The sequence below is a fragment of the Bufo gargarizans genome, chromosome 7, assembly GCF_014858855.1.
Source record: "Bufo gargarizans isolate SCDJY-AF-19 chromosome 7, ASM1485885v1, whole genome shotgun sequence".
Classification (NCBI taxonomy): domain Eukaryota; kingdom Metazoa; phylum Chordata; class Amphibia; order Anura; family Bufonidae; genus Bufo; species Bufo gargarizans.
This window is the reverse complement of record NC_058086.1, coordinates 60,572,827-60,588,211: the sequence shown is the minus strand read 5'-3', so window position 1 is coordinate 60,588,211 and position 15,385 is coordinate 60,572,827. Positions and strand designations below refer to the sequence as shown.

At 43.4% G+C, this 15,385-nt stretch overlaps 1 protein-coding gene across 1 annotated transcript in view; it reads left to right on the top strand.

Moving 5' to 3' along the window:
- The first annotated feature begins 8,902 nt into the window (after positions 1–8,902).
- The window catches only part of LOC122944157, a 67,740-nt gene continuing 61,257 nt past the window's right edge, over positions 8,903–15,385 (top strand). Inside the window, exon 1 of the mRNA XM_044302387.1 lies at positions 8,903–13,538. Within this exon, the coding sequence (XP_044158322.1) occupies positions 8,903–12,703 (3,801 nt within the window). The 3' untranslated portion in view covers positions 12,704–13,538. The remainder of the gene's footprint in view (positions 13,539–15,385) is intronic.

The window sequence follows — 15,385 nt, the reverse complement described above, 5'->3', positions numbered from 1 at the left end:
TGACTTGGTATGCTGAAGCATTAATATTTCCCTTTACCGGAACCAAGGATCCTAGGCCAACCCCTGAAAACAACCATATAGTATTTTCTGCCTTACATTCCAGGTTGACAATGCAGTCATGCAGGTAAGGTTCTCCTGGCATTCACCAAACCCAGACTCCTCCACCAGACTGCCAGATAGAGGAGCCTGAGACATCACTCCACAGTACATGATTCCACTGCTCCAGAGTCCAGTGGTGCCCTGCTTTACACCACTCCATCCACTTGGCCTTGTGCTTGGTGATGTAAGGCTTGGGTTCTGCTGCTCGACCATGGAAGCCCATGCCCTGAGGCTTCCAATGTACAGTTTTTGCACTTTATCTAACTATCTATCTATCTATATATCTATCTATCATCATATATCTAACTGTCTATCTATCTATCAGTCTATCTATCATCATATATCTAACTGTCTATCTATCTATCAGTCTATCATCTATCTGTCGATCATTCTATCTATCTCTTTATTATCTATCTATCTCCATTATCTATCTAATCTATCCAGTTCCTTTTTTTTATTTTTATTTTCACAATCTTTCAGGCTCTAATGCCTTGGATGTCTTCCAGTTTGCCTTCTAAGATTTTATAGTAGTTGATCTTGGTCATGAGAAACTCATTACATTTATTAAAACTGGGCTACAAGCCAGAGTCAATTGCAACATAGGCGTGTGCACGGGGTGTGCCGGGTGTGCCTGGGCACACCCTAATCACACCTCTGTGCTCCTGCACCGCCGCCTGCCGCAGCTGCCTCTTAAACTCCGGCTGCCCCGCACACTCGCACAGCTTTAATGACATTTGCTCGACTGCTCCTGGGGAGTCCTGTGCTCCGTGTCCCAGCTTCATAACGTCACTCACTCCGACGTCACGCGCCTGCTCCGCCTGCTTCATTAATAAAGTGGGAGGAGCAGGCACGTGCGGCGTGAGTGACGTCACGTTACGCTGCCGCCGGCCTAGTTTGAATGTTTGAGCCCGCCCAGTGCCTGTGTGAATACTAGCTGGAGGGAGTCCCACTGTCCCAGTAAGTTAGTAATAGTATTACAACTACAAGTTTACAACACTTTGCCAAAGGAACGAGGCGGGGTCTATAGTTGCCGGCCTGAGGCATCCACCCCCCCCTGTTGGGGGTCACTATCAGGGACACTGTTATGGGGGGGGGGGGGAACTGTGGACACATATATAGCACAAGATGCTGCTATATATGTGTCATCCACAGATCCCCCCGGCCCCCCATAACAGTGCCATCCACAGATATCTCCTTAATAGACTGTTAAGGGGATATCTGTGGTCTGTGGATGACACTGTTATGGGGGCATCTGTGGAATATGACACTGTTATGGGGGCATCTGTGGATGACACTGTTATTGGGGCATCTGTGTGGAATATGACACTGTTATGGGGGATCTGTGGATGACGCACTGTTAATAACAGTGCGTCATCCACAGATGCCCCCATAACAGTGCCATCCACAGATATCCCTTTTAATTGACTGTTAAGGGGATATCTGTGGTCTGTGGATGACACTGTTATGGGGGATCTGTGTGGAATATGACACTGTTATGGGGGGATCTGTGGCTGATACTGTTATGGGGGGGATCTGTGGATGACGCACACTGTTAATAACAGTGCATCATCCACAGATGTCCCCATAACCGTGTGTCATCCACTGATGCCCATAACAGTGCATCATCCACAGATATCCCCTTAACAGTGCATCATTCACAGATGCCCCCATAACTGTGTGTCATCCACAGATCCCCTCCATAACAGTGCACCTGCGCACTGAGGAGAGACTGAAAGCAGGGGAAGATCCGCGGAAGCAAGCAGAGGACGGCACAGCAGACTGAATAGCTTCTTTTGTAAGTAAATTATTTTATTATAGTGCTGAAACAGCTTTAAACTCTAAAGAAAAGTTTTGGAGAGTGTTTCTCTCTTTCTCAGGTCTGAAGCAATACCGAGGAAGAAAGGAAAACTCTTGAAAGCTTGTCTTTTAAGTATTAGGATAGTACAATAAAAAGGTATCCCTGCATACCGCAATACTCTCGTATTTTGTAATCTTATTTATATGTACTTATTTGTTTTTTTTTCAGTAGTATGATTAAGTGGTGAAAATTATTAGTGCCCCCCCCCCCATTTTTGACTGTGGTATCTTATGTGCCCCCCCCTATATATTGTTCCTAGAGTCGCCACTGCGCAGAGGCGGAGTCATGGCAACGCTAGGGTATACATACACACGTGCGCGGGGTGTGTGTGTTTGTACTTTATGGTGCACACCCTAATGCAATAGGCTGCGCACGCCTATGAATTGCAACATTTATGTCATGGTCCTGGTGCTTGAAATTCTGTGCAGTCCCCATTAGTTTCACTCATTAACCTCTAATGATTAACAGGTGATTAAAGAGACAGGAACATCTAGAAATGAAAAGCACTCCTATAAATTAGACACTACAAATCTCTGTAAAGATTTTCTTTGTAGCAGAATATTACCAATATGAGGATAATTATTTTGGTATAGCACTCATAAGCTCAATAGAACAGCGGCGTGCTGGATATCGACATTGTGCTATAAATCCCCGAACAACTGCCCATCTGCCAAAAGAGCTTCTGTCATTATTTAATTAGGACAAGAAGCGCTAATATATAAGAGTGCAGAGGTAGAGCTTTTCAGGGCTTAGACAGTACACTTACATTAAGGCACCGGGAGCGCACACATGCAGGAAAGCGGCGCTATGACATCACCACTGACCGCTTACCTGTCAATCAAACAAAAGGTTACTGATCTCTCAGCAGACAAGAAGCTGGGCGATCTGATGCTCCTGAAGAGGTAAATAAAGGAGATAGACAACTCCTTTAATTTGGAGAGGGGTTAGAGCAATTCTATGCCATTTTAAAGAAAATAATGACTCCCAGAACCCCTGTTAACACCAAAATTGAATGAACTATACCAAAGTCATCTTCAAAAGTGAATGTCTTCAGCTGGACCGAGCCCTGCCTGGAGAAATGTTCATGGAGCATTTCATGACCAGAGCGAAAAAGATGAAGCATACTGTAGATTCCCAAGTGGGCCACTCCAACCAAGTTGAAATATATACTTTATATCTATATCATTGGCTTCCCAAACTCAGATGCCAGTTAGAGAATGACAAATACAATCAAAATAAGTTTACTTTTTATCAAGATAATCAAGCAATAATGTGTGTAATATTATATATTCATGTTTTTTTTCTAAAGTAGAAACGACACAAGCAACTTATCACAATTAATGGCTAAGGGTATTGTTAAGAAGAGCTCCAACTTTTTTGCTTTTACGTTCTTCCAATACTCATTGCTCAATAAAATGATGGACGCCTTTGTTTTTGTATTTGCAAGCCAACAAGAGATTGTTCTTTGAAATGTTACAATTCTAAAAAATGACACGGAAATATCTTACCTAATAACCAAAATTACGATTATCTCGCGGAAGACTGAGCAGAAAGAACCAGGAGGCAACTGGAAGTCACTGCAGTACCATTCACATCATTTACAATGTACATAGCAAACTATCAAACGGTTTATATCACTTAATACCAGTGAGCTGTATACTTTTTTTCAAAAAAAATCTCTGAAAATAATACGCTAACACAATAGATGCAAGCATTATATATGGACTAAGCCCTCATTCTGGTATGATAAAATCTGAGACTCTCAGCCAATATATTTTGATCAAAACACATCTGTGCCTGCCTACCAGCACCAAGGTGGTCTCAGTCAGGCAGGTCCTACTCTAAACCTGCCTATACTGTTGGGCATCTACATTCAGGAGTACATTCAGGAGAGCAGACCCTGCACATACTGTATAGTGTGTTGCTTCTTGTTACCTCTGCTTCTTGTTACCTCTATGTGCAGTAAAGCATCCAATGAGAGAAGGAGCACGCACAGCTATATGTACCACCTAATCAAGGCCGTCTGTGGGATATGCGTGGCAAAAGTGCACAAAAATGCTGCTCTTCCCAGATAAAATAGAGGCGCATCCACACTTGAAGGTACCACTCCTTCAAGAGTATACTACAAACTAAACAAAAATCACAGAGAAAGATAAAAAACATCCTGCACAATATGATAAATGAATATGCGGATGTGCATGGTTACATTTATGAAAAACAAATCACAGAAAATAATGCACTAACGCAATAGATGCAAACATTATATATAAACTAAGCCCTCACTCTGACATGATGAAATCTGAGACTCTCAACCAATATATTTTGATCAAAACACATCTGTGCCTGCATACCAGCACCAAGGTGGTCTCAGTCAGGCACAGGTTTAGAGTAGAACCTGCCTTGCTAAGACCACCTTGGCGCTGGTAGGCGGGCACAGATGTGCTTTGATTAAAATATAATGGCTGAGAGTCTCAGATTTTATCATATCAGAATGACGGCTTAGTTTATATATAATGTTTGCATCTATTATGTTAGTGCATTAATTTCTGTGATTTTTCCATAAATGGAGCCATGCACAGCCACATAATTATTTATCATATTGTGTAGGATGTTTCTTTTTTGTATCTTTCTCTGTTATTGTTGTTTACTTTATATTTTTATTCACTGTCCATTTTTCCCCCCTTGTTTTGTGGTTATTTATTGGGTTTGGATGTCATGTTATTGTAATTGTTGTTGCATTTTACCTTACCCATGCAATACACTCTGCAAATGATCTAAGACTAACATAATCAGAACCTCTCACTCCTGTCTTCAAGACTTCTTTCGAGCTGCACCAGTTCTCTGGAATGCCCTACCCCAAACAATTAGGTTAATTCCCAACATTCACAGTTTTAGGCTCTCTAAAATCACATCTTTTTAGGGTGGCTTAGTACATCCCCTAATACAATTCTTCTCCATTCACCCCCTTCCCCCCTTTTAACCTCAACTTTCAGAACCTGATCCATCAACCAACGCTATCCACCACTCAAAATATACCTCTGACACTACAGATATCGGCTGGTAACGGCTCATGCAGCTTTATATCTACTCCCCTATTTTGTCAAGATGGCCAGACCATAGTATAAAACAAGTACTTTTTACCTTATTTGTCACTCCTATCTCCTCATAGATTGTGAGCTCTAGCAAGCAGAACCCTCACTCCTCTTGTTTTAATTGTTGAATTGTTTGTTGCTAAGAATGTATTATTTTGTTTGTACATTAACTATCTGATTTTAAAGCGCTGCTGAATATGTTGGTGCTATAGAAATAAATATTATTATTTTAAACTTTTTTTCTCAATTTTCCATGAGGGAACTAACTACACTGTATGATAAATTCTGTGTGTTTTCATGAAAAAGAAAACCAATAATGCAACCTTTACACTGACTGCCCTGCCAACCACTGGCCATACTGGTGACACACCTTAACCAATGATTGGCTAAATAGGCAGTCTGAACCATTTCCTATATGCCCACACAAGGAAGTGAAGAGCAGCATAGACTAGAGCAGCGTTGGAATGGGAGTGGTGGGGATCGGGAAGGTCAGTAATCATTATCATTAATAGTTTTACACCCTTTTTTTTTATATAAACTTATTCCATAAGAAAATCCCTTTAAAGAGGTTATCCAAGAGTAAGACAGACCTCCCAGAGTGGCCGGCTGCAGAGAGCCCCTGTGGAACCGGTGCAGAGGATGGTAGTAGTAGTGACCCTGATGAGATGTGTCATGTGTACTCCCTTAGGCCGTCGGTCCCTGGGGTTTGATGGAGTGAAAAGGTGACAGGAAAGACATAGAAAAACACTAAAATTTTTCTTTACTGAGTGCAAAGGATGAGTTACAGTACATCCAGCTATCTTCTGTAATATATCTATTGTGAGATGATGAGGTATGGTGGCAGGCATGATGGCAGAAATCAGTAGTTGACAGACATCAGTAGATGGCAGTAGTAATCCTACTCTCTCTCTCCTGATTTCCCTTCATTATGGCTATAAACTGGCACCTGTGTCTGTAGATGTTCACTTGCTAAATACAGGCATTTGGGTTTGCCTGAGCTATGCCATGGTGATAGGTATCCTAACATGCCCTCTCCTTACCTGCAGCAGGATCTGTGAAGCTTCAGTTCTGGTAACCCCACTGACTGTAGCGCCATTGCTGCGAAGAATATCCACAGTCTTGGACCTTCAGTTTCCCTGGAACAGTGTTCCTCACAGTTGAGCTGATTCTTTGGCCCCAAAAGACCCTTGGAGTGGGAGCAGATGTCCATGCTTCCTCACTTCTAACTAGTCTAGTTAGCTCTCTCTAGGACTCCCCCTCCTGTAAGGAAATCAGGCCAGCCTACTCCCACCAAGAGAAGAGGAATAGGATGGTAAGTCCTATTCCTAACCATACCTTATCGTTGCTGATGTACATGACATTACAATATAACATATAAATAACATTGAATTACATAGAACAATTGCAGATACCTTGAGGTGTGAGGTACTGCATGACCTGCAGTAGAGACTGTACTTACCTGTCCCCTGTCGTTGAGTTCTGTGTCTAAAACTCCCAGGCCAGCATTTCGTCTCCCGGCCACTCTGAGATCCACATCCATCAATGGAGGGACACGTGACAACCGCAACCAATCAGGCTGCATCAGTGACCTGCTCCCCTTGTGTCAGGACAACTGGTCATGCTGCAGCCAGTCACAGCTGCAGCCTGCAATTCACGGCTTTAGCAGTGACGTGAGCTCTCGTCAATGGCTGTTGATCTTTGCATGGCAGGTAGAGGAAGAGCTGGCCCGGGAGCGTTAGACACCAAACCCAGCAGTCGGGACCAGGTAAGTGTGATCTCCACCACAGGTCGGCCACTCTGGGAGGTCTGTCTTAGATAACGCCTTTAAGGACAACCTTTAGAATGTTATCAGTCTGATGACATTTGTTACAAATTTTTTATGTGGCCAATATTAAACAATTATCAAAATAATTTTGGCAAACTTTCAAATTCTTTAGACTTCATTAACATAACCTCTAAGTTTATTAGATTTACAAGTTATATTTTAAGGACAATTTGCAGTAAAACTTGGAATCTCTTTTTCATCCAAAGAATTTTTTTTTAAATATTCTGCATAATTTAGCAACAAGATCAATGCTTCTTTGCATGCATCAAGCAATATTTAACATGTCTCTCTCTGCAGAGAACGGAGCTGGAAAAATGCCCAAACGCACAGCTGTTTTTCAAAGATAGTGTCGCTGTAACAAATATTGATGCGACTTTGAATTCATCAATATACAATTTGGCCGCTTTCCATATAATGTACCTAATAATGATATCCGTGTAAGTGAATCTTTTTAATTGGTCACAATTTATTACTTTGATATAAACTACTGAAGTACTTACTCTTATCTGAGTGAACAGCTTTAAAGAGACCAAAAATGCAAACTCAGAAATGGTGACTTTAGAGCATTAGGTAGAGTTGGCATGGTGTCCTAAAAATTTTAAGTATTTTGTTGCATTAAGTATTCCATTTATCAGAGTATATTCTGTGTACTGTACACATAGGCCACCGCTGCATGCTTCCCTTTGCTTTAGCACACATGCAGCGTCCCACTACGTGTGTGTGGGCACTGCTTAAAAAGCACTTTTTACATTATTAAAAGCACTAGGTTGTAATGCATGATTTCGTATGTATGTTTCTGCAAAATCCCTGTTAACAGGCCTATTAGGTGTAATTTATACATCCCGCCACTAGATGGGGATAAAGTTCAGGTCCTATATATATCGTTGTTGCTAAGAATGTATTATTTTGTTTGTACATTAACTATCTGATTTTAAAGCTGTCATGTTACATGATATTATTTTTTATTATGTACTGTCTCTTTAATGCCTATCTAGTTTGTCTCTTGTGGCATTCCTTAGTTTGCATGCTGCTCAGTCTCCTCCCCCTCTTTGCTGTATCAGCCATTTTAATGCTGTAATTCATCTGACCTGTGTCTATTCTCTATACCTGCATGGAAGAATCGTTCTTTTACCTGTTGTAACTTGCATTCTACGGATCATACGACGAATAAACATCGCCAGATCTTCTTTCATGTGAGTTGGGACTGAGTAAGCTATCTGGAAAGGTGATTTGGGATGAATAATCTCTTCAGGGCAATGAGCTCCATGTGCTACTGAAAACCACATTCATAGCCTTTGCAGCCGATTCAGAATAGTAAAAGAACGTATCCAGCAGCCTGCACAGAGATAACTGCGTCACAGGACAGATCATAGTGAAGTGTAACTGTGTGTATTGCACGAGAATTCTGCATACAACCCCAGCACAGCTTGTTACAGCTCCTCACAGTATACAGACCCTCTTCACTGCTACAGTCAAGCCTGTGTACTGCAGGCCATCATGAGTGGAAAGGGCTCAGTGTGTGATGAAACACCACAGCATGCTTCACACAGAGAAAGTCAGGATGAGGACCCAGAGTTCACTGCATCGACCAAACGCTCTGTGAAACCCACTTGGAAGGTTAAAGAGAACTATGAATCCATGAGAACTGAACTAGCAACCAGTCTGAAGCAGATTTGGGATAAAATCCTCACCCACATTGATGTGATTTCATGTCCCAGCCATGAGGTACTGCAACTAGAGGGCGCCATAAAGCATCTCTCTGCTTCATACGAACTGTACCAGACTACAAGCAACAAATATAAAACTATTCTGCAAAGCATCAACACTGAGGAGTCCTTAGAGCAACTTAACAATGCCCAGCTTCTTAATGAGGAAAGAGAAAGCTTTATCCAGCGAACTAAAGCAAAGGCAGAAGCAAAATTAATGCTGCCACGGGACACTGTATCTCACAAATCTGTATCCACCAGACGTTCTAAAGGTTCCTCTAGATCCCGAAGTTCAAAGCACTCAACGCTTAGTGAACAGCTAATGAATGCCCGCGCCGAAGCAGAGGCTATCAAGGTACGGGCCGCATATGCAAAAAAGAGAGCAGATTTGGAGACCGAGGTTGCAGTAATGGAAGCCGAGGCAGCGCATCAAAAGGCAGCAATAGAAGCTCAAACGGCACGTCAAAGGGCAGCAATTGAAGCTTTAAAGGAACAGAGCAACTACGAGGCAGCTGCAGCAAAACTAAAGGTTTTGGAACAAGCTATCGGTGCAGATGAAAATGCTAGCGAAAGGGTCAGCGTCAAGGCAGATGTAGCAGATCCTTTTGAACGCACTAAGAACTATGTTCTAAACCACAGCAGTGAACACTCAATTACCTCCACGTTTCACGGCAACGCAAGGACTTCACCACATCATCAGGTAAAAGCCGTTCCAGCCACTTCCTACATGCAAACCCACCCCAGTGCAGCTCCCGACTGTCATGCTGATCCCGCATATGTCACAAAATGGCACACTAAGCCGCAAGCAAGTCGCCAGCCTCCTGCTAACAGTACTGTTCCAGACCTTCACCCAACAATTCAGCTGAATGCCCTTGCTGCACCATATCTTCCCACGTCTCTTTGCAACGATACCATAAACAATGCGATCCACAACAATCAACCAGCAACCTCCTATGTAAAGTCAGAGGCAACCGATACAACAGAGGTAGTAAAGTACTTACTTCGACATGAACTCGCCAAGTCAGGCCTAGTAAACTTCGACGACCATCCTGAAAATTATAGAAGCTGGAAAGCCGCTTTCAAAACTACATTAGGCGGTATCGGTCTTACTGCCGATCGTGAGCTGGATCTGCTGATCGGGTTGCTTGGCCCACAGTCAACAGAACGTGTCAAGAGCCTCAGGTCAGTTTACATCGACAATCCAACTGCAGGTCTCACCGCAGCATGGGAGCGTCTAGAACAGACTTACGGTAGTCCTGAAGCCATAGAGAATGCATTGCTCAAACGATTGGAAAATTTCCCAAGGATATCTGGTAAGGACAATATAGAGTTCCAGAGACTCAGCGACCTTCTTCTCGAAGTCCAGCTTGCCAAAACTGACCCTAAGCTACCTGGCCTCAGTTACCTGGACACTGCTCGAGGAGTTAACCCTATCATTTGCAAGCTTCCGCATGGCCTACAAGAAAAGTGGATCCAAGTTGGGTCATCATACAAACGGGAAAACAAGGTTTCCTTTCCCCCGTTCTCCTACTTCTGCAATTTCGTCAGGAACATTGCTGACACCAAGAACGATCCTAGTTTTGCATTCAAAGAGTTCAATACTCCCTCACCTAAAGGTGACAACCTACATACTAGCTACAGGAACCGCAGAGGTCCCGTGTCCGTTAGGAAGACAGACATTATTCCCACTCCCGCCCCAAACAAGAGCGGCAAGATCGAAAACCCAAACCGATTATGTCCCATCCACAAGAAGCCTCATCCCCTCAAAAAATGTATCGGTTTCAGAAAGAAGCCCCTACAAGAACGAAAGGAACTCCTAAAGACTTTTGGGGTATGTTATAGATGCTGTGCTTCCACCGATCACTTTGCCAAGGAATGTAAAACTCCTATCAAGTGCATAGAGTGCGGTTCCGAGGACCATGTGCAAGCACTCCATCCCCTTGAGTCCAATCCTTCACAACATGCAGACCTTCCTCCTGGGCAGAACCACAGCGGGAAGAGTACAGATCACGTACCTAATTCCACCATGGTATTTTCTTCGTGCACTGAAGTCTGTGGGGAAGACCACTGTGACAAATCTTGCGCTAAAATATGCCTAGTGAATATTCATCACAAGGATCAGCCAGAAAAGACTTTAAGGGTGTATGCTATCTTAGACGATCAAAGCAATCGATCGCTTGCACGATCCGAACTGTTCGATCTATTTTGCACAAAAGGAGAGGTTCACCCTTACACCTTAGGCACTTGTAGTGGAACTACAGAGGTTTTTGGAAGAAGGGCTCATGGATTTATTGTGTCCTCCCTAGAAAATAACCTACAATTACCCTTACCTACACTTGTAGAGTGTAACCAGATACCAGCCAACAAAGAAGAAATACCTACACCAGAAGTTGCCTTCTACCACCCTCATCTAAGGTCAATAGCCAGTGAAATCCCACCACTTGACAAAGATGCTAAAATCCTTCTTCTGCTGGGAAGAGATATTCTAAGGCTCCACAAGGTACACAGGCAGGTCAGCGGACCTCCAGAGGCCCCATTCGCCCAGTACCTGGACTTAGGCTGGGTCATCATAGGCAACGTCTGTATAGGCAAAATGAAAAGGCCTACTAACATTTCTTCATTCAAGACAAATGTATTGCCAAATGGTCGTAATACTCACTTTGAGCCATGCCCACATCACTACTGGGTGAAGGAGAAGGTAACTAGCTGCAAGTTGCAACATCGCAACACAAACCTTTCCCCCACCTACGATGACAGCTTTGGTTCTACAGTTTTCAATGTAAGCAGTGAAGACGACAAGTTGGCTCCTTCGGCAGAAGACAAAGAATTCCTTAAAGTAATGGACAATGAGTTCTTTCAGGAAGATTCCAATAGCTGGGTAGCACCCCTACCCTTTCGCCTCCCGAGAGAGAAGCTACCAAACAATCTACATCAAGCAGTCAAAAGATTCTCCTCCTTAAAGCGTACCTTAAGCAGGAAGCCAGAGATGGAAAGACATTTTGTGGACTTCATACAGAATATCTTTGACAGGGGTCATGCCGAACCCGCACCCCCATTGAAAGAAGGAGAAGAATGCTGGTACCTCCCTTCCTTCGGTGTGTATCACCCACGAAAGCCAGACCAAATCAGAGTTGTCTTTGACTCCAGTGCCCAACATGAAGGCTTCTCACTTAACGACATGCTCCTCACAGGGCCTAACTTGAACAACAACCTCATTGGAGTCCTAATTCGCTTTCGTCAAGAACCTGTAGCGGTGATGGCCGACATTCAACAAATGTTCCACTGCTTCATCGTCAAGGAAGATAACAGGAATTACCTCAGGTTTCTATGGCACAAGGACAACGACATCAACAAAGAGGTAATTGATTACCGAATGAGGGTACATGTCTTTGGGAACAGCCCTTCCCCAGCTGTAGCAATCTATGGACTAAAAAAGACAGCTCAGCTTGGAGAAGCTGAGTATGGATCCGATGCTCGTCAATTTGTTGAAAGGAACTTTTACGTAGATGACGGGCTCAAATCCTTTCCTACTGCTAAAGAAGCAATTAATCTTCTTACCAGAACAAAAGAGATGCTAGCTGTAGCAAACTTGAGACTTCACAAAATTATATCTAACAGCCAAGAGCTAATGAATGCATTTCACCCTGAGGACTATGCTGCCAGTGTGAAAGACCTTGACCTTGGGTCAGACGCACCCCCTATGCAGAGAAGTCTAGGTCTGCTGTGGAACATCAAAGTAGACACATTCGCCTTCCAGGTGTCAACCTGTGACAAACCCTTCACCAAGAGAGGAGTCTTGTCCGTAGTGAACAGCATCTACGACCCACTGGGATTTATAGCCCCAGTCACCATCCAAGGTAAGATGTTATTAAGACAGCTTACTACTGATAACATAGATTGGGACACTCCGTTACCTATTGAGAAACAACGAAGATGGGAGAAATGGAGAGGTTCTCTGAAGACATTAGAACAGCTCCAAATTCCACGTTGCTATGCCCCAGTCTCCATCTCAGCCGCTGTCCAGAGGGAAATCCATATTTTCTCTGATGCATCAGTTGAAGCTATAGCTGCAGTGGCCTATTTGAAGACCTCAGGCGTCAATGGAAACGGGTGCAACACCTAGCCAATGTGTTTTGGCACCGCTGGAGAATGGAGTACCTGCATACCCTTCAAAGCCGTTCCAAATGGCAAACACCCAAGCCTAACCTCAAAGTAGGAGACCTTGTTCTTCTGAAAGATAAAGAAGTCTGTCGCAATGAGTGGCCTATGGGTCTTGTAACAGGCGTAATGCCCAGCGATGACGGAAAGGTTCGAAAGGTTGAAGTTAAGATAACTAAAGGAGGTTCTGCTCGGACTTTCTCACGACCAATCACGGAATTGGTGCTTCTTCTCCCAAGTGAGTGACTTAGGCAGGAGTACCGGCTATACCTGTTATGGCGGGGAGAATATCACTATCACTATTGACTGTGCTACTGTTGAAGTCCCACCATTACAAACGATAGACCGCAGGACTCAAGCCATCTGTTTTTTGGACGTCATGTTTCATTGTTCATTTACTGCATACCTTCTTGTGTTTGCGGGTATCTCGTATCTATGGTTTACACACCAGTTTTACCTTTAACGTTTCTTCCCCTACAGGTTCAAGTTGGACTTATCTTTATATATGTAATAGACTTTGAAATCTAAAGATTTCAGGCGGGGAGTGTCATGTTACATGATATTATTTTTTATTATGTACTGTCTCTTTAATGCCTATCTAGTTTGTCTCTTGTGGCATTCCTTAGTTTGCATGCTGCTCAGTCTCCTCCCCCTCTTTGCTGTATCAGCCATTTTAATGCTGTAATTCATCTGACCTGTGTCTATTCTCTATACCTGCATGGAAGAATCGTTCTTTTACCTGTTGTAACTTGCATTCTACGGATCATACGACGAATAAACATCGCCAGATCTTCTTTCATGTGAGTTGGGACTGAGTAAGCTATCTGGAAAGGTGATTTGGGATGAATAATCTCTTCAGGGCAATGAGCTCCATGTGCTACTGAAAACCACATTCATAGCCTTTGCAGCCGATTCAGAATAAAAGCGCTTCTGAATATGTTGGTGCTATAGAAATAAATATTATTATTTTAAACTTTTTTTCTCAATTTTCCATGAGGGAAGTAACTACACTGTATGAAAAATTCTGTGTGTTTTCATGAAAAAGAAAACCAATAATGCAACCTTTACACTGACTGCCCTGCCAACCACTGTAGTCAGAGAAGAGAGCAGATCTGAGGAGGTCAGATCAGATTAGTGGGAGAAAATGTAGAGTGAAGACTTCATGACACAGATTAGTGAGTGGAGCCAACTTCGCTAGAAGGTGTTTACTCAGATGTGAGGCGCAGAAGAGCGTTTTCCTTCTGTAGCTGGACTATAGACTTGCATCCCTGACCAGTAGGAGAAGAGTTTGCCTCCCTAGAATAGAAACAAGCATTCCTAGGAATTCATTGGTGATAAGAGACATTATTGAGGGCCACAGACACCTTTGCATGGTGGAGGACTTATAGCTTCTGGCAGCCACACCAACCTTCTGAGGGACAGTTGAGTTTTCCTGTCTAAAATATTCAGCTTGTAGGGAAAGACAAGGAATAGGATCCCACACATCTAAAGGAACCAGGTACACCTAACCCACTGCTCCAAAACCAAGAAACCTAAACAGCCTAGAAACAGTGGATTTGCAGAATTAACTCTGTATTATCTAGAGACTGCATATTTGTACTGCTGCAACTAAAAGACATCCAAAGTAAAAGTTGTGAGTTGCATCTTACCACTGTCTACCTCATTATTACTACCTATGGTTGTACCACCATTAACGGTACTGGCGTCACAACAAAAACCATCAAGGGACTCAGCCGCAACAAGCACCCTAAGCACCCCTAACATCAAGAGCACCTCAACCACCATCTTGGCTGATGCTTCCTACCACAGAGCGTGCCCCGGAGGATTTCGTGCTGTCCACCTCAACACTGTGCTGCCAGCCCAGAGAGGCATTCTGCTAACCGTGAGTAAACTGATGAACTGTGTGTTATACTATTTGGCCCTTCATCGGTCCACCGTGCACCTCACGTGTTGCCCCTGCGACTGGCTGGCTGCACACACACATTTGGGCAGTGGCGTACATAGAGAGGTAAGGGCCCCATAGCAAGGATCAAACCCGGTCCCCCACACAGGACAGAAGGGTTTCGGTTTCTGCCTAAACCCCTTTCAATGACCCTTGGCCCAGTTTTCCAATGCCTCATTTGCCAAAAGTTGTTCCTTTAGAGGGTAGAGTCCTGACCAAGTTTTCACCTCCAGTACAAGAAGAGATAATCCCAACTGAGACTGGGCCCCCTCTTGCCCTGGGTCCCATAGCAGTTGCATGGTCTACGCTATGGTAGTTACTCCCCTGCCTTTGGGTCTACCACAATGTACTTTAGTGAAAAGACATTGGCATAAAATACACTGTTGTAAAGCTTGCCCATTGGCAGCATGTCCGGATCTGTAAATTCCTTCTGGGAACGACCCCTGTGCAAAATACGGCATATCCTCACATGGAATGGTCATAAGCAAACAAGGATGACAATTGTTATATGTGTTAAAATGGCTCCATATTTACAATGGATGGAAAAGTAGGAATTTGAAAAATTACAAAGGTTATCAAGAGTATGCCATTGGGAAATGTATCAAGAGAGTCTATGATCAGATGGTTACATAAGGAAGAAGGAAGCATTCATCATAGACAGGACCGTTTGTCAGGTATCTCTCTCTCTCTCTCTCTCTCTCTATA